Source organism: Fukomys damarensis, unplaced genomic scaffold (assembly GCF_012274545.1).
Source record: "Fukomys damarensis isolate Sample0158 unplaced genomic scaffold, DMR_v1.0_HiC HiC_scaffold_22, whole genome shotgun sequence".
NCBI lineage: Eukaryota > Metazoa > Chordata > Mammalia > Rodentia > Bathyergidae > Fukomys > Fukomys damarensis.
In genome coordinates, this window is record NW_022900934.1 from 1,311,731 (window position 1) to 1,337,664 (window position 25,934).

General features: G+C 54.4%; 1 protein-coding gene across 1 annotated transcript in view; it reads right to left on the reverse strand.

Moving 5' to 3' along the window:
- Positions 1-25,934, reverse strand: part of Ntsr1 (neurotensin receptor 1) — a 43,873-nt gene that overhangs the window by 15,486 nt on the left and 2,453 nt on the right. The window contains exon 2 of the mRNA XM_019209529.2: positions 25,266-25,918. Coding sequence (XP_019065074.2) covers positions 25,266-25,918 — 653 coding nt within the window. The remainder of the gene's footprint in view (positions 1-25,265; positions 25,919-25,934) is intronic.

The following is a 25,934-nucleotide window of genomic DNA, read 5'->3' on the forward strand; positions in this document are numbered from 1 at the left end:
ACAAAGACATAATCGGTTCATTTGTCAGACTGTGTTTTGAGGCCATATGTTGGAGTTTTTGTTGTAGAGATGCAATCTTGCTTAAAAACCACCAGGCTTTGAGAGAAGCAAATGAGGCAATTGTTCTCTCCTGGCTGCGGCTGGGCCTTCCATCAGCGCCCCCAGTCTGAGGGCGGCCCCCCATCACACAGTCTGAGGGCTACGAATGGGGCTGACTGGGAGCAGTGTTGTGTGGTGCAGCCAGCTGGGCTGGCTTCTCCAGGCAGGCTCCTCTGGGGCCCAGTGCTGCCCCTCTCTTGAGGACCAGCAGGGCACCCAGAAGAGGTGATGGGGTGCCCAGCCCTGCCTGAGCTGGAGCGGCAGGAGGGAGGAGCCCAGCTCTCTCCTTAGCTCTCACACACGACTTGCACAGGGCCGCACTGACTCCGAGGCTCTATCCATCCTCGCCCAGGGCCGTGTGGAGCTGGACTGTGTCTGTGCCACTCAAAACGGGGTCCAGCACTAGTAAGAGGCACCCCAGCAGGCCCTTGAACCCTGTAAGGACACACAAGTGTGTGTGCAGATGGGCAGCTCCTGTCCAAGGCAGAGGGAGAAGCAAGACAGGCTATCACAAACTTCAAAATGTCAGATAGTCGGACCTTAAAAGTGCAAACAGGTGGAAACAATTTTCATCGTGTAAATCCAAATTATTATCATTTGAACACGCAAAAGTAGCAATGAGACGCTGCACACTCTCGCTTTTGTACCAACTCTTCAATCCCCGTGGTGCTGGGGGCTCCACCCTTGGGGACCATGTGTGCATCCCACCCTCCCATGGAGCTGCCCCTGGCCAGGTACACGGTCTTCTGGCCCCCCTGGTCTGTGCTTGGCCCAGGCACTGTCAGCAGAGACCTGGGCCTCCGGGTCTGCACGAGCCAGTGGGTCATTGTCTCCCAGCACACTCGCGCAAAAGCGCACTAGAGAAGAGTGCCAGGGACGAGGAGCGGCTGCACCTCTGGGAAGCCAGGCTCGCCTCCTCTTGGGTCACTGTGAAGCCCAGGCCACACAGCAGGCTCCGGCAGAGCCAGCTGCACCATGTGCCAGGAGCAGGGGCTGGGGGCTGCTGCACAGAAAGCACCCAAAGTCCCGTCCTCCATCTTGCTGCCTCCCTCTGCTCCTCCCCTCCTCTCTTGCAGCCTCTACCCCAGGCCTCAAGGTCAGCCCAGGACAGGAAGTGCAAAGGGGTCGGGCGCCTGGGGGTCACAGATGACGCCACGGCCAGCCGGCGTGCACACCGAGCAGGCCTGCTCGCAGGGCAGGGCTCCCCCTCCGAGCCCTGGCGTAGTGCTGCGCTGCCTTTCCTGTCTTCCCGGATGCGAGCACCTGCGCTCAGACATCAGGGTGAATCACGCAGGGTGCACCACTGCCATGCACATGGTGCTCACTCCTCTGGAGTTCTGCTCCCAGCTCAGAGCCTTCCCTCCCTCCTCAGCTGAGAGCCATCTCCCTTCTCCCCTTCTCCCTCCAGATGCTGGTCCTCCAGGGGTCACCGTGAGCGGCAGGAACAACGGCCTTGAGGCGTCTAGGACTGCTCTCTTCCGCCTGGACAGCTGGAATGGAGCTTGGATTCCAGTTGAGGGCCCCGCCCCGGGGAGGCTTCTTGGGCCCCAGCGAGGAGGCCCTCCTGTCAGCTGAGGCTTCCCAGGGAATTAGCAGCTTCATTCCCTCCTAATTAGCACCAATTCTCACCCTCCTGGCAGTGTGTGGGTGAGAGGCCTCGCTGGCGGCTGTGCAGGGACAGGACCCCTTGTCTCCCTCCACTAGGACTGTAATCAACATGCATTTTCTCTGACAGATCTTCTCCAAAAGACGGACACAGGCACTGATGATATTTAAATTGCCGGCGTTTGCAAGTCCAATGTTGACATGAATATTCACAGCCTGGCTGTTCACAGAGCACAAGTGGGCTTTTCTTGTGGCTCGTGGCCAGCCTGCCTGAGCTATGCCTTTCTGCTGTGATGTGGCAAATCCCACTGACTCCTCACCAAAGAGCATTCCAGAACCCAGATGCTCTAAACTGCAACAGACCCTCAGCCTGAGACACCACACCGTGCCCGGGAGGACAACGACTCCACAGGCCTGGAGAACTGAGGAGAGGCTAGAAGGGGAGAAGTAAAAAGTAGGGGCCTTGCCTCTCCCTTGATTTAGACCTGCTTTTCTTGGGGTTCTGGTGTGGTCTGAGAGTTTTTGGCCATGGCCGGGCCCGGGGCCATTGGGTGAGGTATGGCCTTGCCCACATACATACACAGTGCCCACTGTTCCTGCCCATCTGCCCTGAACATCAGATTCTCTCTCCAGATGGCCCTGGGCCCAACAAAGGGCCAGGACATCCTGTCCATATGGGTGGACAGGGCAACAACAGCTCAGGAGTGTGCGGAGTCCACAGCATGGAGTCCAAGGAGCTGGGAGAAATCCGGCCTCTGGTGGAAGCTTCTCTACCCCACTGGAGCCTGACTGACCCATGGCCCACTTGTGCCATGCGGGCCCCACCACCCTGCCTGCTTGTGGGGTAATAGAGCTTGCGCTTCCCACCTCAGCCACATGGGAACTAAAGATGTTCCATTTGACTCCAGGCCGGGGTGAGAGGGCCTAAGGAGGCCAACTTCCTGTTTAACTTGCTTCACTTGCTGGGAAACCTGCACGAAGAGCAGAGAGCCCTGAGGATCTGGATTAGAAGAATCAGCAATCTGCCCACCTAATGCCAGGTATGGTTCCCAGCAAATGCCAACTCATTCAAACCTCATGACTGCTCAGGTGGGGAAACTGAGGCAAAGAGCAGTTGGTCACAGCTAGCACATCTTGCCACCCATTCGTCCCTCTGCCATCTTGCTTCTTGGGTCGGGGGATAAGAATCCTGCTGACTGCAGTTCTGAGCAGTCCCTATGCCAGAACGCCTGCTGCTTTCCCAGATTTATTTAGTTCCTTTATTACAGAGCAACCCAGTGATGGTGGAGGAAAGATGGGTGCATCTGGTCTCCGGGCTGCTGGCTTCGCGGGCAGCTGCCAGGCTCTGAGGCTGAGGCTGAGCGTGAAGTGCGCAGTCCATCTCCCTGGAGCTTCCCCTCCCCGGGCACACGGGCAACTCAGTCCCAGCGTGCCCTTCAGCAGCATGTGCATCTGTGAATCCAGCAGGGTGAGGAGTCCCAGTTTTGGGGTACACACCCGGCTGCTGGAGAGACATGCAGTCTCCTGGGTGCTGGATCTCCTCCTGGGTGCTGCCTGCATACTGCTGGGGGAAAGACACCCGGCCAGGCCTACTCCGGGGTCACAAGCCACTCTGCCAGGTCACACAGAGAGCTGCCTGGGCAGCATCTCCTGACCCCCAGCCACGGCCTCCCAGGGTAGAGGGAAGGACCCACCTTGCCCAGCCTGGTCAGGCAGCCACTGCAGATGGGTGGCCACACACAGAGCTTGTTAAACTGACGCTAGAAACAGGAAATCAATAAAGTCAACAAAACCAAAGCTGACTTTTTAAAAAGATCGATAAAATAGATAAACCTCTAGCCAGACTAATAAAAAACAGAGAAGACAAAAGTTTCTAAATCAGAAATGGAAGAGGGGCCATCGCTACTGATCCCACGGACATTAAGATGACAAAGGCGTCTATGAAAGACTCTGCCCACAAATGCGATAGCACAGAGGAAGAACCGATCTACCAGACTCACAAAGGAGAAACAGACGGCTTCAGTGGGCCTCTACCTCCTAAACAAGCCAAATCAGCAATTAATAAACTTCCAAATCAGAAGCACCAGGACCAGGCGTCTCCCTGGTGATTTTATCAAACACTAACGGGCAAGTGGTATCAATTTGCCACAGTCTCTTCCAGAACATAAAAGCAGAGGAACACTTTATAACTCACTCAGTGAGGACGTACCCCAATACCAGACTCAGACATAAGGGAGAGAAACCAGCCAGGTGCGGCAGGGTATGCTCACCTATAATCCCAGCAATAGAGAGGCTGAGGCAGGAGGATTGCAAGTTGAGTCCTGCCTGGGCAATTTAGTGAGGTCCTCATGCAAAATTTTAAAAACCAGAAAGAGGTGAGGATGTAGCTCCATCTGAGTGGGCAGGGTTGGGAGGGAGCGGCCACAGACCCGTATCTCTTATGAATATGAGTACAGAACTCCCAACAAAATATCGCAAATCAAATCCAAATATGCGCTAAAGTTTGAATGTGACCCCAAAGCTCATGCACTGCAGACTTAGCCCCAGGGCCACACTGTTGAGCAGTGGGCCTGACAGGGAGGTACAGGTCACAAGGGAGCCTTCATGTCACTAGCTCAGGACTGAGTCTGTTACAGAGGGAACCTTGGCCCCTCGCTCTCCTGTCTCTTCCTCACCTCATGACACCTATGTTAACGGCACAGCGAGATTTGGGTCCTCACCCTCAAATTCCCAGCCTCCCAAACCACAATCCAAATAATTTTCACTCTCTCTCTCTCTCTCTCTCTCTCTCTCTCTCTCTCTCTCTCTTTCTTTCGAGGCAGGGTCTACCTTTGTAGTTCAGGCTGGCCCTGAACTCACTATGTAGCCGAGGCTAACACTGAACTCATGGCAATCCTCCTGTCTCAGCCTCCCAAGTGCAGGAATCATGGTCATGTGCCGCCATGCCCAGCCCAGATAATCTTCTGCTCAGTATAAAATACCTAACCTGATGTCACCTTTCTAGCAGTGCAAGACAGTAGGAGCATACACCATGACCGAGTGGGATTCATTCAAGTACACAAAACTGGTTCAACATTCTACAACTGACGCAGACCCTCCCATCAACAGGTTAAGGGAAACAAACCACGGGACTGCATCAACAGGGGCAGACTCCCACTCACGGTACAACTCCTCCCCGCTGGGAGTGCAGAACTTGCTCAGCCCGACGGGAAACCGCGGATAACCTACAGGAAACACCTTACGAAGGGTAAACCACAGGGCCTGCTCAGCCTTACATGGGGAGGTCAGACAAGGAAGGGAAAGAAAAGGGTGCACAACAGGAAGGACAAAAGAAAACTCCTGTTTGTGGACGACCAACTAGCTATGTAGAAAATGCCAATGAATCAAGAAACTCTTCGAAGTAATAAGTGACCGACAAAGTTGCAGGATATAAGGTTAACATGCAAAAGCCAGGTGCTTTTCTGTATATCAACAATGAACCCTCGGAATTTGAAATAAAAAGTGCAATATTGTTTACGTTAGCACCAAAAGGTGAAATACGTTAAGTATAAACACAGCAAAATAAAAACACTAGCTGTATTGGAGGAAAACACAATTCTGATGACATAATCGAAGACCCAAATAAGTGAACAGATATTCTGTGTTCATGGATAAGAAGACTTGGTATCACTAAGATTTATAGAGTTGGCCGGGCATGGTGGCACATGCCTGCAATCCCAGCACTTGGGAGGCTGAGGCAGGAGGATTGCTGCAAGTTCGAGACCAGCCTGGGCTACACAGTGAGTTTCAGGTCAGTCTCAACTACATAGTGAGACCCTGTCTCAAAAAACAAAACAAAACAAAAAGATCTATAGAGTCAACTTAGTCCCAGTCAAAATCCCAGAAAATGGTTCCATGGCAATAGCAAGCTGATTATGAAGTCTATATAGAAAGGGAAAAGACCCAGAGTGGTCAGTGTGAAACTGAAGGAGAAACCAGGTAGGGGACCGGTGCCATCAGAGTCCAAGACTTAAACTACAGTAATCAGGAGAGCCGGCACTGGCAAGAGAGGAGACAAACAGATGGGTGGCGCACTCCAGACCTGATACAAAGTGCAGGGTAAGAAAACACCTTGATAGCACAGGAGAAAAGTCTCAGGGACCTTGGGCTTGGCAGTGAGAGACACATGAAAAGCATGATCCACGAGAAGAAAAACTATAAATTGGATTTTGTTAAAATTAAAAAGTTGTGCTTGGGAAATGATACTGCCAAGAGAATGAGAAGATAACCACAGTCTGAAGGAAAATATTTGCAAAAGACATACCTGATTAATGACTGTGACCTAAAATATACAAAAAACTCTTAACATTCAACAATAAGGAAATGAACAGGGAGGACCAGGGATTTAGCTCAGTGGTGCCACTGCCTGCCTTGCAAGCCGAAGGACCAGAGTTCCACCGCAGGTACCAAAAAGAAAAGAAAAGAAAAGAAAAGAAAATGAACAGTTGGATTAAGAAATGGGCCAAGGATCTGAACACACACCTCCTCAAGAAAGACAGATACAAAGGAGAAAAGAAGCTCCAAGAAGGTTCTCTGTGTCTGTCACCGCAGAATGGTAACTTAAAGCAGTGAAATAAACAGAACGGCTGAAACACAAAAGCTTGGCCACACCAGGTCCTGCCCCAGTGTGGAGCCTGGCAGCTCTTGCTCTCCACTAGCAGGAGAGCTGAGTGGTACAGCTTCTTTGAAGGACAGCTGACAATTACTTTACAAAACTAAACAGATCTCACTCTGCAATCCAGCAGTTGTACCCGTCCATATTCATCTAAAGGAGTTGAAAACTTATGTCCCTAGGAAACCTGAAACCAGGATGTCCTTCAGTGAATGATAAACCGATATCCAGACAGGGTGTCTGGTTCAGTGATAAAAAACAACGAGAGCCACGAGAAGACATGGAAGACTCTTAAATGAATATTCCTAGGCAAGAGAGGCCAATCTGAAAAGGCTGTGTAGTGTGTGATCTTCTGGAACACTACAGAGACAGTAGAAAACCCATGATTGGCAGGAGCTGGGGGAAGAGAGGGAGGAGCAGGTAGAACAGGGGCACCGGGGGGCAGTGAGACTGGGCTGTGTGATTCACGATGCTGTCACTGTCACTATGCAGTTGCCCATACCCGGAGTGCACAAGGCCAAGTGTGAACCCTGGCGAACTAGGTTTTTTGTTTTTGCTAATAATGACACATCGTTCCTGGTTGTCACAATGTACCACACCAGCACGAAATAGTAATGGGCGGACGGGGTGGGGCAGAGAGACTTCAGGAACTCTCTTGTACTATGTGCTGAATTCTTTACCACATCAGAAACTGTTCTACACAACAGTCTACTGATAATTAAACTTTGAAGCCCAAGTCATGGCCCTGGCATCGTGGGCCCACTGCTCTGGGTAAGCCGAGGGGTCTGAGTCCTGCTGCAGTGCTCTGGGTGTCAGGCTATGCTCCACTGGGGGTCTCCAGAGGACGCCCCTGGTCCATCACGGCTTCCAAGATGCCTCCCTCACAAGCAGAAGGGTGCTGACGGTTTATTCTCCCTTCTGCTGCTTTTCCCCGAAGGCTGGAACCTGAGGAGCCTGCATTCTCCCCACCCGGGACCCTCCCTGAGCATCTCACATTGGATTGAGCTGCTTTGGCAGGCAGAGAAGTGGACTGGGTGGCTCTGAGCGAGGGTTGGGGTAGGGGCATTTGGGCTGTGCTCATGTCTGAGGACAACTCCCTCCTGGCCACCAGCTCCCCACTGGGGCTGGGCCAAGGGGTGGGCACCTATCTCTTGACTCATGCAACTGGCTTTCTCCAACTGTTGTTAGAAGGACAGGGCAAGGGTTTCAGCAGGCCTCGGGGTCCCTTTCCAGCTCAGCACCTCCAGGAGCCACTCAAGAGGGGCCTGAGGTACGGGTGTCCTAAGCAAAGATGCTGCTGAAATCTGGTTCTGGGTGCAGGCGACAGAGCCCAGCTGGGCTCTTGGCTGGGCTGACCAGGGGTCCTGGGGACCTTCACTGGAGCTGGCATTCACTGGACTGACCAAAGCACCAGCCCGAATCTGTGGCAGAGCCCAGCGTCCTGGCACAGGTGCAGCCTTCAGTTCTCAGCTTCTTTCCTTTCTCCTTGTCTGCAGCGGGACTCACACCGAGGCAAACAGCTGTGCTGTCTGCCCAGCACTGCATGGCCCTGGGGAACCAGCCCAGGGCAGGGAGAGGACTGCGAGCAGCTCCGGTGGATGCCGAAGTGGAGACAGCACAAAGTCTGGCTCCATGTGTGCTGGACTGGCCATCTGTCCCCTCGACAGCAGCACTGAGGTCAGGGTGCTGGGAGGCAGGGAGCATCTGGGCCACACTGCGCAGAGCAGAGCCTGGGGCCTGTGGTGTCGGGAGAAGGGAAGTGCGTGAACCTCAGTGAGCCCGAACCCCTACTGGATCAAAGCTCAGAAGCTGGGATAATCTGGGGCCACTGAAACACTCCCTTCCCCGGCTTGGGGGCCCTGGGACCACTCCCTTGACAGGCTGTAGAGTAGCCCTGCTTCCTCCTGCCATCCAGCCTAGTGCTCCAGAGCCCGTGTGACTCTTCCTCATCCTCAGCAGGAGGGCACAGAGTCAGCCAGGAGCAGGCCAGATCGCCCTACCTTGCCCCTCGAGCATCACGGGCTTTAGGCAACTGGGAGCCCCGATGAGACCGGCGTGGTTTGCTGTCGCCCAGGTCGCAGCTCAGGAAACGCTCACAGCACAGACCTGGGCTTTGCCTCTCTGCTCCTCACCAAGACACCACACCTGCCTGCCCTGGTGAGCTGCCATTGGCCTCTGGGGATTCCTGAGATCCAGGGCTGTGTCCGTGGTGACTGCAAAGCCAGGCCACTGGCTGCAACCCCTAGTCTAGAGTCCCCTCCAACCACCTGGACACCCAGGTTCTCTGGGCCACCTGCTGTGTCCCGGGCTCCAGCCTCCCAGGGTTGCTGGTCGGATCCTGAAGGCCTGCTTTGCCCCCTGACCCTGAGCTGATGCTCTGTTGGTCAGCAGCCGCAGGCACTGGTGTCTCCCCTCGGAAATCCGCAGCCCCTAGTGCTGGAGCTGGGGCCTCGGAGCCGCTGATGAGCAGCCGGCCAGCCATGGGCACTGTCAGGGCCACTTCTGCTGAGCTCTGACAGCTTTGTGCAGTGCGAGAGTTGGCTCCGGACCGCCCTTGCTGGGGGGACCCTGTCTCCGGGAGGGAAGCCGTGGTCCAGGGGGTGACATCCCTGTTTATTCTCGGTGTTCACTGCCTGCTGAGCTCTGGAGCTCAGATCCCTCTGTTCCCCACAGAAGCCAGGCCCCCGATTAGAGCTGAGAGGGACAGACACACACACAGGATCAGAGCATCCGAACAGCACTCAACAGGGCAGCAGGAAGCTGGTTCGGCTCGGCTGTGGTGTCCCACTATTCATGCAGAATAGCCAGCCGGCCCCCAATCAACAATGACAAGTCGAACAGCACTCAACAGGGCAGCAGGAAGCCGGTTCGGCTCGGCTGTGGTGTCCCACTATTCATGCAGAATAGCCAGCCGGCCCCCAATCAACACAATGACAAGAAAGCCCTCGTCACTGTGAAGCGCTTCTGTGTTGCAAAGGCCTGCAGGTGCACAAGATGCCTGGTTCTCTGGGGAAACTGCAGACAGGTGTCAGGAACTGGCTCCATACTGCAGGGACAGGGCATGTGGAGAGGGGTCCCACAGGTGCCTCTCAAGTTCCTTCCTAAAGAGCCCATCCTCTCGGTTTTACTGCCCAACAGTGCTGTTTCTCGAGAAACCAAAGCTCACTTATTCGCCGTCGTTATGGCTGTGACCTACCCTGCCAGCTCTGGGACCTCAGCACCCTGGGAGAACCATCTCCTCCTCAGATTCCCATGCCTGGGCTTTAAGAGCATCAGAGAGCCTGCCCCAGGGCCCCATCTGCCCTGTGAATGGGCTAAATGCCAGGAGGAATTTCATTAAGGCTCCACAGAGGCTCCAGGACAGGGACCGGGCTGGACCGGCTCTGCTGTCCCTCATGGCTCACTGTGTGGCAGGGGTGGTGCGGCTGTAGCCCAAGACCAGACTGCCTGGCCCAGGGCAGGCCCTAGGGCCCACCCTACTCACTCCCTCAGCCCTAGGGCAGAAAGGGCAGGGACCTCTGGGCCACTGGGGAACCAGGGCTGGGTGGGGGATCAGGTGGAGTCTGGGAGTGCCAGGCAGAGCCTCCACACACCCCCGGGACCCGAGGGAGCTGGGAAACTCAACTGCAGCCTGGCCTCCTCGTCCGTTTGGGCCTTACCAGGCCCTAGGATGAGCCCCAGAGTGGAGCTGAGCCTAGTTAACACCCAGGCCGCTGGCCGTCACAGTGCCTCTGCTGACCAGGCCAGGCTGTTCTGGGAAGTGCTTCAGTTATGAGCAGCCTCACTGGTGGGGGGCCTGAGGCCTCAAAATGCACACAACAACGCTGGGCACCTCGGGGCAGAGGGGACACAGCAGGTGGGGGACAGACAGACGCTGCCCGGCCTGATGTTCAGGCTGAAGGTACAGCCAGCACCTGCAACTCGGCAGGAAAGTGAGGCTGCTGTGTGGCTCTGTGGTCCCCACAGGGGTGATGAGACTGTGAGAGCAGTTCGTGTCCTGCCTGCCTGCCATCCCGCCCTCCCCTCCTTCAGGGAAGCCTGAACAACACCCAGTATCAGCTCCAGCTTGGCTGCTCTTGAGAGTGGTTCTGGGCCACTCATCAGAGGTTGGGGTGGGTGCTTCAAGGTCTACACCCTGCTCAAGATCTGCACCTCCCTGCTGTTTCTCCCTTAAAGTTCCCGGGAGCCCTGCACTGGCTCTGTGCCAGCTCCAGAGAGGCCAGGCGTGTGCATAGGGAGAATGTCCCCGTCCAGGTCCTGGGCCCGCAGAGGAGACCCTGTCCATTTTCCGTCTCTCCCTTGGAGTGTGCTGTGGTGGGGCGACCTGGGGCCCCCAAAAGATAAATGCCTGGAACCTGGACTTTCCTGGGGAAGTGCCGTGCAGATGTCCCTGGAGCTGCAGTTAGGGTCTGGGTGAGAGCATCGTGGCGTGGCGTGGCCCTGCCTGCGCTGACACTGACAGGACGCAGATGCTCAGAGAGGCGAGGAGGCCAGGATGCGACCAGCACAGCAAGCGCCCCAGAGCCGCAGAGAGCCCGAAGAGCAGGAAGGCGCCTTCTTTGCATCCCCACAGGGAGCACAGCCCTTGGTGACACCTCGAGTTTGGACTTCTAGCCTCCACAGCAGTGACAGCAGAAATTTCCATTTTGGGGCCACCACTCAGGTTTTGACAGAGCAGCTGAGGAGGAGGAGGAGACTCCTGTGCCTTGAGACCCTCTGGGGTTTCTGTGGCTCTTTGTGACAGGCACAGAAGGTGTCTGGGGTGAAAGTTTGTTAGAACACAAGTCTCCGCCCTGCTGGCTCGACCTGGAAACTTGCTGAGTGTCCCCTAGCTGACCCGACACAAATGCAGGCTTCCTCCCCACACCCCCTGCAGTCCCGGGGGTCAAACTCGGATGCCCCACTCTTGTGAGGCAGGCGCAGTGCCACTGAGCTATATCCCTGGCCCAAATGCAGGTATTTTTAATACGTTACATGAGTTCCTTTTACATAAGCTGTCAGGAAAATTAGTTTCAGGAAGCCGAACGGGCATTGAGCTGCCTCGGAGTCCTGCAGTCACCAGCTTCTGCTCTGCCGCGAGTTTGACCGCATGGGGTCCTCAGAGGTGCCTGCTGCTCCAGGAGTTCTCTTCAGCTCGGTGCCCATCCTGACCCCAGGCCACTGCCCTCAGTCTGACGGCAGCCTGGAGTCTGTTCCCAGCCTTTTGGGCCTCCGGACAAGAGGCCCCTCTGCTTGGATCAGAACTGCAGCCTCTGAGCTGGGTCCCTGGGACCAGGCACTCATCGGCTCCATCTCTTCGAGTGCAGCCGGCCTGGGGGTGGCCATGGTGCCCTGAGAGGACAGCCACCTCTGCAAGCTATATTGGACTGGACAGAGACTGGGACTCTCAGATGTGGGGGGACAGAGGCACTTTTTGGGGGTAGCCACCCCCTTCCCTGCCTCTGACTACACGGCTGCCCGGACACAGTGTCCCTCTGTCCCCTGCTCCAGGGCTCGCCGGTCTCTCCTTGCATCTTGGCCTCACTTCGTCCCTGCTGTCCCAGGAGGAATCCCTGGAGACAATGCAATGAGCATTGTGGTTATCTGGGGCCAGCTTTGAAGAAACTGGAATACTTTTTTCGGTTGTGTCCCTGTTCCCCTTGTCCCCACCTCATTAGGGGAGGAGGGAAATACAGCGGTGCTGCCTTGGGAATTCATGTACTGACGACAGTCAGAGGGGAGCCCCAGGGGTCTCTGAGCTGGAAAGATCCCTGCCCATACTTGTGTTTGTGCTTCAAGGGTGCCTGAGCGAGGCCAGCAGCTGTGGGGGGCCAGGGATCCTGCAGGATGGAGTCAGCCCAGATGCGACAGCTCCTCTATCCTCTCTAGGCAATAAATAGTGACCCTGACGGCCACTTCCTACTGTGCACATCCTGCTGGGCACACGGCCCGAAGCAGACAGATTTACAAATGAGCCGGCCCTTGCCTGGCTCCAGACCAGCACAAAGGCCTGGATGGCTGCCGTTCTGCTCCCAAATGACGCGACCCAGACACACTCTGAGTCCCACCTTGACCTCTGGGGCCTCAGGCTTCATGGTCCTACCAAACTACTGGGAACTGTATTCCAGACAAGAGTGTCTGGGCTGGGAGCGGCCACAACTCTGCAATTCCCAAACAAGGGTTACCCGTAACAGTTCCAGTGTCTCTGATCCTCACGGGGCTAGAAGTGCAGTGATTTTAAACAGAATTCTTGTTTCTGAGTTACAGGAACACAAAGCTCTCTGAAGAATGTACCTAACCTTTAAATATGTCAAAAGAGAGGTAGCGAAATTTACAATAAATTTACCTTTTAACAGACAATGGCTAAAAATGTTCAAGTCCAAATAATTCTGCTCTTTTTTTAGAAGCCTCAGTAAAAGATTTACTCAAACTGGACAGCTACAGGATGGCTGTCCTTGACACTATGTTTCTGGGGTAATTGTTTTCCTTGTTGTATATTCTTTTGCAACATTGTTTTAATAATTCCTTTGAGCAGAAGTCTTTTATCTTAAACTGTCTCAGTTTTGAAAGTAGACAGTGTTTAAAATCTACAGAGGACTTTCATTTGGGGTACTGGACCGGCTCTCTCCCACTATAAACAACCATAAAATCGCAGCAGTTGAACTGCGCCCCCTGATGGCTGGGAGAGTACAGAGAGCCCCTCGCAGGGGTGTGTGTGTGTGTGTGTCTGTGTGTGTGTGTGTGTCTGTGAGTTCCAGAGGAGGCAGAGCTGGGGCCTGGGCTGGACGTGGCTACTCATCCTAAGGCAGAGCTTGGAGACTGGCTGAGGGCTGTGCTGTCGCCTGCCAGGGAGCCTCCCTCACAGCCTATGAGGGGCACCCTACAGGCCATGAGCAGAAAGAGACAGGACAGGCTCATCACAGGGTCTGTGGGCATTCCACAGAGCTGTGGGGTGCGGCTGACTAACAAACAGAGCCTCCGGAAGAGATGTCCGAAAATCCACACTTTAGGGGCAAGGACCATGCCCTCAAGCGAGGTCTACTCTGGACCCACCCCAGGAAGCCAAAACCCAAGAAGCCAAACTCCACAAAGGCAACTGAGTACTGATCTTAAGTCACTCACTCAGTGAAACACAGATCAAGCCTGCATAGCCCCAAGATGCTCAGCCTGTAACCAAACTGCCAGCCAAACAAGAATCAGTACTCCTTGAAGGAAGATAACAGCCCAAAGTCCAAGAAACCCAAAGTATAATTTAAAGAACATAAGGGTCAGGGATTTAGCTCAGCGGTGCCATTGCCTGCCTCACAAGTACAAGGTCCTGAGTTCAATGTGTGGTACAAAAAAAAAGAGATTAAAGCACATGATAAAAGATAGATAATAGGAAACAGGGAGACAGATCTTTTGCAAATGAGAAGTGGGGCAAGAGGTGGAGGGAGAGAGGAGAGGGAAAGGGCAGGTAAAAAGAATTAAGCTATGCTACGTCCATGAACCAACCCTCCACGACGGATGTAACCGCTGTATCCTGCAGACAGGTAGTAATAAAAGTCCATAATGTCCAGGCTAATAAAAATTAGATGATGTGCAAAAAAAGAGGAAAGTCACGCACACACACCAAAACCAAAACAAAACAACAAAAAACCACAGCCAACCAAAGCAAATCTGTTTCTTTTTTTTTGGTACCAGGGATTGAACTCCGGTCCTTGGGCTTGCAAGGTGGGCCGCTGAACCGCTGAGCTAAATCCCCAGCCAACAAAGCAAATCTCAACATGAACTGGTGAGAAACGGAAAGTGCCAGGCTCGCAGCATCGTAGCACTGAGCCCTGTCGGACGCCGTCGCTGGGAGGTTCGGCGGTCCCAGAGTAGGCGCTGGAAGATCGAATACAAAAGTTAACAGAGGAAAGCAGATGAGACGAAGAGGGCCCCTGGAAGCTGGGGAGCGTGGGAGGAAATATCAGAAGGAGCGGGGTGCAAAGGGGATCCCCCAATCCCGCACATGCAGCGGCACAAAATCCACGGTGCTGCCCGGAGTGACACACACGGGACACATCTAAAAGACCACAGAAAGTGTCTGAAAACTGGACGATCACACGGATGAGAGCCTGGCCCGAGTGATGTGTGTGTGAGGAGAGCTGAACAGCCCGGCACAGACTTAAAAGCTTAAAAGAGCCCCCACCAACAGACCGTAAGACAAGCAGAAGCTCTCCTGGGGCAGACTGCCTGCTCTGAGAGACACCCCCCGCCTCCAGGGGATTCCAGGACACCCCAGATGCCAGCCAGCACTCACATTCAGGAAGCAGCCCAAACCACCACGGAAAGAGCCAGAAAAGTACAACTAACTCCAAAGAAAAAGACCACTGATAAATGCCAGCCTTGAGGGGCCCAGAGAAGGAAGGACCGGTGACTGTAAAGCAGGGAGCACAACCACGTCCCCTGAGGGGGGAGCCTCCAACAGGAAGACAGGAACAGAAAGACAAGAGCTCCTCAAGGAGAAAAGGAAGCGGTATTTAAAGAACCAGTGAAAATGTTAGAAAGAAATTATATAACACTATCAACCAAACGGACCTTCATAGAACAATCCACCCAGCAATAGCAGAACAGCACATTCTGCCCACATGTGGGCTGTCCAGGGCCACCAAAGGAGACCAACACACTTAATGAGCTCACGTTATGTGTGCATGTTCTCCAAGCATAATGAATGGGCTTAAGGGAGAAGTGGCCCAAACCTTTGGAAATTAAGAAGCAAATTTCCAAAAGACCAGGGTCAACAAAGGAGACTCAAGAGAAATGAGAATATTTTGACTAAATAAGCATACAAAACTTCAAAATTTTTGAGATGCTGCTAAAGTGGTACTTAGGATGAATTTCATAACATTCATGGTTTGTATTAGGAAAGAATAAATGTCTCAAATCAATAGTCGAAGCTTCTACCTTGAGATCTAGAAAAAGAACATAATAAAGTCAAAGCAAGCAATAAAAGCAAATAAAGAAGGGAGTAGAAATAAATTGAAAACCAAAAGACAATATGGAAACTCAATAAAACCAAATGCTGTTTCTTCAGAAGGAATCAGTAACATTGGCAAACTCCTAGTTATCATGACTAAGGGAAAAAGAGAAAGGACACAGGTGACCAACATTAGGTCAAAAACGGAGCTATGTCACAGTCCCACAGACACTATAGGAATAATGAGAAGCAGCCCCAGGCTCTGGCATGATGGCAGAGATGAAGCCACCCACCCCGAGAGGGTACAGATCACCACAACATTCTCAGAAAGAAATGCACAGCCTGAGTATTCCTTTATCCTCTAAAGGAGCTGAAATGATGGAAACTGACACAGAAAACTCCCAGCCCAGACGACTTTTCTGGAGAATCCTTTTAAAGTGGAAATAATGCCAGTTTTACACAGACTCTTCCAGAAAACATAAGAGGAGCAAAACCTTCCTAACTCATTTTATGAGGCTGCTGTTACCTTTACCTGATACCAAAGCCAGACAAAGACAACACAAGGGGAAAACCCACCTCAGAACAACATTCCTCATGGACACGGGCACAGAAATTCTCATGAAATATTAGCAAATCATCTCCAGCTGATATATGGCCAAGTGAGACTTATCCTAGCAATACGAGGCAGTTAAACATTAAAAAATTGGCCAATGTTTTCCACATATATGAGGAACTTAGAGTAGTTCAATTCAGAGAGACAAAAACCAGACTGGCGGTTTCCGGGGTGGGGAAGACAGGTGAGTGGGGGTCCGTGCTCATGGGTTGAAAGTTTCTGTGGGAGACAGTGGTGCGTGTGGTTGAAGGACGCGGTGACTGTGCTTCCTGCTCCTGAACTGCGCAATGTTTAAAGTGATAAACTTTATATCCTGTACATCTTTCCACAATAAAAACTAATCAACATGATTCATCACATAGAGCACATCACATTAGTGCTAGTCAGTCGATCCTTCCTTTCAATGGACACATATACATCAATGCACAAAACCCAACATCTGCTCATGATTTTTAGAAAAACTTTCAGGAACTAAGAGCAGAAAGGAATTTTATTGACCTGATGAAGAAGATCTACTAAAAATTAACTATAATCTTCATATATAGGAAAACTAAAGACCTTGTCCCTACGATCAGGAGCAAGACAAAGAGATCCGCTCTTACCACTTCTGTTCTCCACTACACTGGGAGTCACAGCCTGAGCAATGCAGCAGGAGAGGAAAGGGCAGTGTGTGCCGGTGGAAGACGGAATGAGCGCTCCCTGCTCAGAGCAGGTGGCTGTCTGTGGTGGTAACGCCACGGAACCTACAAAAATCCTCTAAAATTAACAAGTGTGTTTGTGGTGGTTATAGGATATGGGTCAATACACAGAATCAATGAGATTTGTTACGTTGCCCATGAAAATTACAAATAGAAAAAAAATTAAAAGGCACCACATAAAATAGCCCCAAATATATGAACATATAAGCATAAATTTAAGAATACTCACAGTGTCGGTGCACTGCAAACTCCTACTAATGAAAGAAATCCAAGAAGAGCAAAGTAAACAGACAGATGTATCATGCACATGGTTGGAAGTTTCCCTCCTCATCAACACAACCTCATCAAAAACCCCAGCAGGGCTTTTGTAGATATCAACAAGCTGATTCTAAAATTATGTGGAAAGTTAAGGATCTACAGTGGCCAAAACAATTTGGAAAAAAAAAAAAGCAATACTGGAAGTCGCAGGCTACCTGACAGACTTTGTGTAGAGCTGTGGGAATAAGAGGGTGTACTGGAGGCACCGGGGACACAGACTAGAAAAGGCAGTGAGTATCTGGTCAGGGTGCCTGGCGGTGTCCAGCTGTGGACCCTCGGGGTGCACAGAAACTTCAACGGAGAAAAGTCTGTCCCTTCACGAGAGGTGCCGGGGCTTTGGATGTCAGTGTGCAACATCTATACCACACAGGCCACAGAAAAATTAACTCATAAATGTAAATATCAAACTGGAAAACTTCTAGAAGATAACATCGAAGTTTTTGTGACATCGGGTTGGGCACCGAGATCTTAAACACAACACCTAAATACACGAAATGTTTACAGATCAGACTTTATCAAAACGATGAGCTTACAACGTCCGGAGAAGGCAAAGCCAACACACAGCCAAGGAGAAACATTTGCAAATCACAAGCCTGGCGAAGAAATTGTATGCAGAGTGTGTGAGAACCCCTCAAAAATGGACACTAAGAAAATCTCCAAAGGTAAACGAGCCGAGGACTGCAGCAGCAGACACCTCACCAAATGTCAAACCCTCGACAAATTTTTAATGTCATTAATCAGGGAAATGTGAATTAAAACTGCAGCAAGATTCCACACCCCCCCATTAGAATGGAAAAATGAAAGCAAAACCAACCAAGAAACTGACAACGGCATGTGCTGGCAGATGCAGAGGCCAGTAGGTGCACATTCACGGGCTGCACATCCTGTGGGACATGCCGTGGTCTCCCCGAAAGCCAAACGGAAACTTCCTGGTGGGTCCCACAGCATGACTCCTTGGTATTTGCTTGTTTTCTGTTGTTGTTGTTTTGTTTTTTTGTTGTTGTCCAGTACCAGGGATCGAATTCAGGGAGCGGTGCCACTGAGCTACAGCCGGCCCCAGTATTTAGTGAAAATACATACACAAAACGCTGCTAGGGAATATCTGTATCTGTTCTGTCCATAATTTCTCAGAGCTGGAAATGTCCCAAATGCTTAGTGGGCAGGTGGATGCCAGGATGGTGCCCCACACAGGAGAAGCCGGCTCACAGCGGAAAGGGCTACCCTGTCGGTGAGGCAGCAGTGCAGACTGGTCTCAGGTGTGTGACGTAAGGGGGGCGTCTAACTCGGAGGCCACGTCCTGAGGGCCCACGTGCCGTCCTGGAAAAGGCACAACTGCAGGGAGGCAGTGGTTGCTAGGTGCCGGGAGAGGGTGGCTGGCAGCAGAGCCACGACCAGTGCTGGAGGCCAGGACTAAACACAGGAAGTGGGGCGACAGGCCGCATGCAAACATTGGGGCTCACAGACGTAGGCAAAACTGAATGCTAATGATGTAAACATAAATGATCTTACAGAAAAGAGAAAGAAACAAGGATCTACTATCTGCACCCTGTTTGTCACCTCTGCCCCAGCCCCCTCTAGGTCACCTTGGTTGCACTCTTAGAACACGGCAGCTGCTTCCCGACGGTTCTGACTCCCAGGATTCATTCCCAACCAGGAGACAGAGTGACCCCTTAAAATGAGGCCCCACTCATTTGCCCAGCATGAAAGCCAGGGCGAGGTGCAGGCCCCACCTGGCAGGCCTGTCCTTCTGGCACAGCCCCTCCTCCGGCTTCCTTGCCGTTCCTCAGATATGTCCGGCACAGCCCTGCCTTAGGACCTCTGCACATTGCTTTCCTCTGCTGGAGTCTTCCTCTTCAGATGCAGGCGGACATGTGCTCCCCGAGAGCCTCCCTGAGCCACTCCTGTTCCTACCAGCGCACGTGCTACAGATGCCGGCCCAGGAGCAGATACTTCTGAAGGGAGGCGACAGGTGCTGCCCACTGGTCACGGCTTCCTGACCGAAGGGATCACGGGTGGTTGATGGCAGTGTCCCCAGCTCCAGTGTGAGCAGACCTCACAGGAGGAAATCGGCTCTTTCTTTCTCCCGAAGCAACACGGAGGACGTGTCCCGTGGGAGCCACCTTGTTACCGTTTCTCAGTGGCGAGAGCTGGGCACTGAGCCCTTCTGCAGCCCAGGAACTGCACAAGCATTCTAGGAAACTGAGGCACAGAAGGTCACACTGCCTGCCCAGCATCCCGCAGCCGGCTGTGAGGAAGGTGGGCTTGAACCCCGCTCCAGGCTGCTGCTCTGGCCCAAGGATAAACCCCCAGCAGCTGGAGTGTTCCCCAGCCCAGTCTCCGACGACTCCCCACCTGCCTGGCTTCCAGACCAGCCCTGGACTGAAGAAGCAGCCCCAGGACACAAGGCCCAAAGCAGCAGGGGTCGGGTGGGCCCGCAATTCACAGCCCTCTCCCCAAACATGTTCCGGGTGCCAGCTGTGGACAGCAGTGAGGCAGGAAGGGCTTGGCCAGGGACTTCTGAGCCGGGGCTCCTTGGGTCCCTTGGGCCACTGCGCCTCTGCGGCCATCACGGCCAAAGGACCATGAAGTTTACAAAGACCCGCGGAGCGAGACGCTCATCCGCAGCCCCTCCACTTTTGCTCCCACCCGAAGCCCCAGTGCACCTCAGACCCCCATCTGCTTCCTGTCCCCGCACCTTTGCCTCTCCCAGATCCTCGCTTAATTGGGATCCACAGCAGCCTCTGAGCCTGCACTCAGAGCGAAACGCTCCTCCGTGAACCTGCATCTTAACGAGGCCGAGGAGAGGGCTGCTGTTTCCTGTGTGCAGGTCACCAAGTGCACAGAGCAGGGGAGACAGCAGGGCGGGTGGGCGTCATGTCTGATGGGGACAGAGTCGGGCTGGGAAGACGGTGGTGGCTGCAGGACAGTAGGACGGCTTCAGTGGCGAGTCTGGTCTTATGTGGAATTCATAACAATGAACAGAGCTTGACATTTTTTCTCTTCTTAAGCACAAACAACTAAATAACCATACGTGACTGCAGTCTGTGGTTGGGGAACTCGCAGGCAAGCTTGGGCTCCTGACACTGGCAAACGGGTCTGACGCACCCACTGGGCCCTCCGAGTTCTGCGTGGCCTGGTACCTTCCCGTGCCACTTGGGCCCACGGGAGCTCTGCAGCCACCTCAGGGCTTTGCAGCTGGCACCTCAGGGCCTTTCGGTGCAACTCACAGAGAAAATAATGCAAAGCTTTCTGCTTAGGCAGGGACGGTTCCTGGCTGCTGCCCCTAGGTCTCGAGGCCTCGTATCAGAGTGACCCGCTGACGCAGCCTGAGCTCCGACGCACCCTGTCCTTGGAGAGGAAGTGTCTGAATGCAGGGCCAGCCCGGGGAGCCCAGCACCAGGTACCTCCACGAGCTGCTCACACACAGGCCTGAGCTGGCGGGACACGCCTGCTCCCTCACTCTCCCATCCCCCCCAGGGACTCACTCTCTCCCCAGGGGAATCTGCGGAGGGTCAGACCAGAGCCCTGGCCACGCACCTCCAGCTCCGTCTCTCTCCAGCCACACAATGTGCATAGGTGGCTGTACCCCACCTGTCCTGTCTGCATACCCTCACCCTCCTGCTCTGGCCAGGTCCACCAACACCACACGGCCAAGCCTACTTCCTTCCTGTGGTTGAGGGCCCGCCTCCTCCCGGAAACCTGCCTTGTTCCGCTCCGCTCCTCGGTCACTTCCACTGTTCCTCACCACAGCCCAAAGTGTGAGTGCAGATTTCATAGGCCAAGTTCTGTATTCTCATCCTATAGCATCCCCCATCCATCCATCCACCCCCGCTTCCTGTCTTCTTGTCTCTGTTTCTTTCAGCTAGAGTCTCTCTGTGTTGCCAAAGTGGATTCCATTGATCCTCCTGCTTCAGCTCCCCAAGTGCTGGGACCACAGGGGTGTGCCATCAAGCCCGGCTCTAAAAATGTCGAGCATGAAAAATGTCAAACATACACCAAAAAATTCAGTTGTTAAATTTCACCACCATTGACTCTGGCCAGTCTTACTCTATTCATTCCTCATCTGCATCAGAACACAGCTCCACAAGTCTGAGAGGCTGCATCATCGTCTGTAAACACTGCTGTACACATCTCTGAGAGGAAAGAACCATTTTAGAGCTGTGTCCACAGTAACTGCACAACCACAGTAACGTGACAGCCCTGTGCCCAGCAAGCTGTCTGCCTGCTGCTGGCCAGCCTGCCCACCACCCTCATGCCTTTGCTATGGCTTTAGGGATGCTGGGGCATTCTAAGTGGTCCCATGCCTTGGATTTGCTGGCTCGCATCCTAACGGTACGTGTCATCCTAGGATTCTGTCCCCACCATCCTGGGAGTTGGCAGCTGCATCAGAGGCTCCACTGGGTTCAGATTTGATCTTCTGATCTGAGACGTCACTGGGGCTATGAGCAAATGCCCAGGCTTGGCTCGTGCCTGCTCTCTCCTCCAGACATTGGCCACATGCACCGGTCGTCAGGATTGCCGCAGCTGGCTTTCCTGTGCTGAGCTGCTGGGCACCATTCACACAGCAAAGGCAGGAGCAGGCTCAGCTTCCTGTTTCCAGAGGGGTCTGAGCTTTTCAGGTGGGCGGAAGTGTTCAGTCCCTCTCCCCTTGCCAGGTTCACACAGCCCCCTGTGCTCCAGATAAGGAAACATGGCCTGGCCACATTGCACCCCACTTCCTGCCCCTGTGAGGAGGTCAAGACCACCTCTGCTCCTCGGGGTCCTCTCTGTCCCTGTAGAAGCCCAGTCCCCGTGCAACTTTCTAATTTAAACATATTCCAGAGTACAGAAAAAGTGTACGGACAGCACAAAGGGCCACACTTCTGCCCAGGTTTGGTCTCTGTTGGCGTGTGCCCCGCTCTTCCTCAACTCAGCCGCATTTTGCTCCGACCCGTCTGACGGTCAGCTGCACACATCCCACTCCTCTAGCTGCTCGCTCGTGTGTTTCCTAACACAGAGGATGCTGCCCGTGGAGGCGTCGCTGGGCATGGCCTGATGGCACTGAACAGAAATACCGGGAAAACGGCCCCAGGCCTGACTTATCAGAACCAACGTTCTTGCTTATGGAAACAGGTTTCAGCTGCCTCCCTCTCCCGGAACCCTGCTGCTGCTTAGGGCCTGGCTGCTCGCCAAGTCTCCTTGAGATCCATCTGCTGGCCTGGGCAGTGGCTGTGGACACCACCTTTCTGCATGCATCTCCTGCCTGTTGCTGGAGGAAGCCTGCGCCCCCAGCCAGGGCCTCCAGCCCCTGCGAAGTCAGGCCCCGTCCTGTCAAGGTTCTATCAAGGAGCAGTTCTACCAGCACTAAGTGGGAGGTGGATTCGAGACATGGACACCAAGGTGGCAGGGCCCAGAACCATCCTTGGCTGCAGGGATGGCGAAGATGCAGTCTGCACCCAAGGGCTGCTGGCTTGAGCCTGGTGGGGGTGACTTGGACCTCCTGGATCCTCTTCCATTGACTGAGCTGAGGAGATGACCTTTCACCACAATCGGAGGCCACCACAGGACCAAGCCAGGCACACAGTGCCTCTGTGTGGGCTCCATGAGTGCACGTGCGTCCATGTGCCTGTGTGCACAGATCCATGTGTACATGTCTCTGTTCTGTTTTTGTCTGCATGTGCTCGTGTGTGTGTATGCGCCTCCAGGTGGATGGATGCCTGTGTGTGAGCACATGATATCCCGCAGCCTCAGAGTGTTGGGCTGGAGGTGGTCAGGGCCTCTTGGGTCCAAGGTAAACAAGAGCCAGGTAGTGACAGTGTGCAGCTGGAGTCCATGCTGCACCAGTGTGACCCTGGAGCTTAGAGCTGGGCCATGGTGTGTCTGCCCTGGGCACCTGTGACATTAGTGGGTCCGGGGTTGGGGCTGGGGGCGCTGCTGGGCGGCTGTGGTACAACAAAGCTGGACCAGCCCTTGGCCTCAGTCAGATCTGAGCCCGACAGGCAAATCCCCAGTCTCTGCCGCTGTCAGGCTGTGAGCCTGCCTGTGTCACCACGCAGGAACATAGGACCCGCCTGAGCTGCAGTCTGGGTCAGCCAAGGTCAGAGCAGAAGGCTGGCCCAGGCAGAAGCAGAACCGCATCGCACTGCAGGTGACAGGCCTAGGGGAGCCCTGCCACACGGTACATGCCCGAGCTCCTGGACACCTTGTTCTGGCTGCTGCCCTGCCGCCCCAACCTGCACAGCCCACACCCGGGTTACACACTGAGGAATCCCTGGCTCTCTCCCATGGTGACAATTTTAAGTCACTCAGAAACTTTACCACCAACTTCCAGCTCCTTTCTACACGCATCTTCTGTTTGCAAGCGCTAGGACAGATTCTCCCTCCTGGGGGACACTCAGGCTAGGAGAGGCCCTCTCTTTTGGAACAAGGGATCATTTTATTGGCCAACAGCTTAACACTTCCAAACATGGTCAACCAGAGGGAAATGCATGGGTAAGGGTGTGCAGCCTGCTCAGGCCAGATGTCGGGAGCAGTAGACATCTGCCCAGCTCTGCCACAGCCAGACCAGAAGCTCACGCGGGCATCACACCCTGCCCCCAACCGCTCCTGAAATGGTGGATTTCAGGGAGGAGGAGAGAGCCCAGGCCTCTCCTCAGCAGGGAATGCTCTGCCCAGGAACAGAGAGGCTTGTGTCACAGAAGCCTGTTCAGGGCTGCTGGTGTCCTGTAATCAGATGCACCAACAACTTTAGAAAATGGAAGCTAAGTCCTACGAGGGCACAAAGGGGACCAACAGGGGTGGGCAAATCTTGGCCAGCACCGCCTCTGCCACAGAAAGGGAGCTGGTCCCAGGGTGGGTGCTCAGCAGACACTCTTGGGGGTTGAGTGGTCAAAACCTGGCCAAATCGGCCTTGAGACTGCTGAGCAGTGAGACCAGACAAATGGCGCTCTGGCAGGTGAAGGGGTGTCAACCAGGGCCGTGAGTCGGGGGAGAGGGACACCCTCTGGGGCTGAGGCTGAGCTCTCCACCCCTGCCCCCAACTCTGTTGCTGTCGATGTTGGAAAAGGCCACACTGCACATGGTGGAGCCAGGGGCCGGAGGGGAGGTGGCTGAGGGGCTGTGGCCCATCAACCTGCAGGTTCGTGCAGGGTAGGAGAAGGGGCTGCTCCCTGCCCCAACCGCAGGTTGGAGAGTCCCCGCTCCCAAGGCAAAGATGATCAAGGACAGGAGCTTGGGCAAAGAAAAATGAGAACTCAAAGGGAGCAGGGAAAGTAATTTCTCACTCTGTTTACCACACATGGAGCCCTGTTTGCTTCTGCCTGAATGAGGGGAGAGACTCATGGGAAGAGGAGCTCCGGCTCATCCCTTGCTATCAGCCTGCTCAGGGGACACCTGTAGCCAGGTCCCAAGTGTGGGCTGGCAGGCAGTGCATTTCTGGCACTATGGCCCACCTCAGAGGCCACTGGGCAGGTCAGTCACACCCAAGGATTGACAGGAAAATGACAGCCCCTCCCCAGCACTGTCACCTCCCAAGCACAGCACCCTGTCTCACTGTGGATCTGCAGAGAAAGCAGGATTCCTCTGAGAGGCCACGTAGGGCTTGGAGTGGGAAGGCCAGCCAGGTGGGGATGGCTGCTGCCTCCCTGCTGCTGTGCACTGTGCCGAGACCCTGCCCAGACCCTTTGACCCTTTTACCCAGGTGCTAGGGCCAAGCACCCTTCAGAATGCCATTTCTGTTCCAACTCCTTGTGGACACTCTCCTCCAACCTTGGAGCCCTTGCCTGACTGGCCTCCCTGCAGTACTGACCCTGACCTTGCCAGATGCCTTGCCCAAGTGCCTTCCATCAGGGCTCCCAGGACACTGCTCAGACCCCAACAAGGCCCTCAGCCGCTCAGCTCCCGTTACTCACCACGCCCTCCCCAACCAGACACCTCGGCTTCCCAGGTGCCCAGGAACCTACGAACCTCCCCAAGGTTCTCTCCTGAGCACCTCACCTTCTCAGGCCAATCTTATGATCACCTTGCTTCACAGGTGAGAAATGGGCCGAACCAGGAACCAGGACGGCAGCTGACCCCAGATTTGGGGTCGTGCAGGGCAGCCAGAGGCTCTGGGAAGCCACCCGGGGCCCTGCTGCAGCGGACAGGAGAGCAGCCTCTGGGGCACAAAGCCCTCTGAGAAGCGTGTGAGACCTCTCCCTTGGGGCACACTTAGGCTTGCACTGGACCACAGAGAGTGGGCTGGTCATGGCTGCACTAAGGTGCCTTCCAGCCACCCACCATCGGCCTCTCAATGACCCCTCTGCAGCCCTGGGCACCCCACGGGGGTGAGGGAGAGGGAAGAGCTCCGATTCCTCCCACCCTTCTCCCTGGAGGAGGTCTCACCTGGATGACGACTTTGACGGTGGCTGTGTCCACAGTGGGTGTGCACACAAGGCCCCCAGGGTGCTGGCCATCGGCGCTGCGGTTCTGCTGGCCCATGGTGAAGAGCATGGGCACTGCCAGCAGCCCCGAGGCCAGCCAGATGGCACTGATGAACTTCTTGGTGCGGCTGCGGGACATGAGGGTCTTGGCCTTGAAGGGGTGGCAGATGGCCAGGTAGCGCTCCACGCTCAGGCTGGCCACATTGAAGGCTGTGGCATAGGTGCAGGCATCACGCAGGAAGTAGTAGCCGCGGCAGACGGTGTCCCCGAAGGCCCAGGGGTGGTGCACCCAGATGAAGTTGTACAGCTCCACCGGCATGGCGAGCAGCAGGATGAGCAGGTCCGACAGCGCCAGGCTGCCCAGGTGGTAGTGCACGGTGCTCTGCAGGCCCTGCAGCGACTTCTTGCGTGCCAGTGTGAAAGCAGTCACCGAGTTGCCCACAGTGCCCACCGCAAAGAGCGCCAGGTACACTGCGGTCACCAGCACCTTGGAGTAGATGTCGGTGTGCACGTCCAGCTCGCTGCTGGGCGCGTCCAGGACGGGCTCCGACTCGTTGCCCGAGCCGTTGCCGAAGCCCAGGACCAGGAGCGCCGCCTCCAGACCTGACTGCGCCGCTGGGAAGGGATGGGC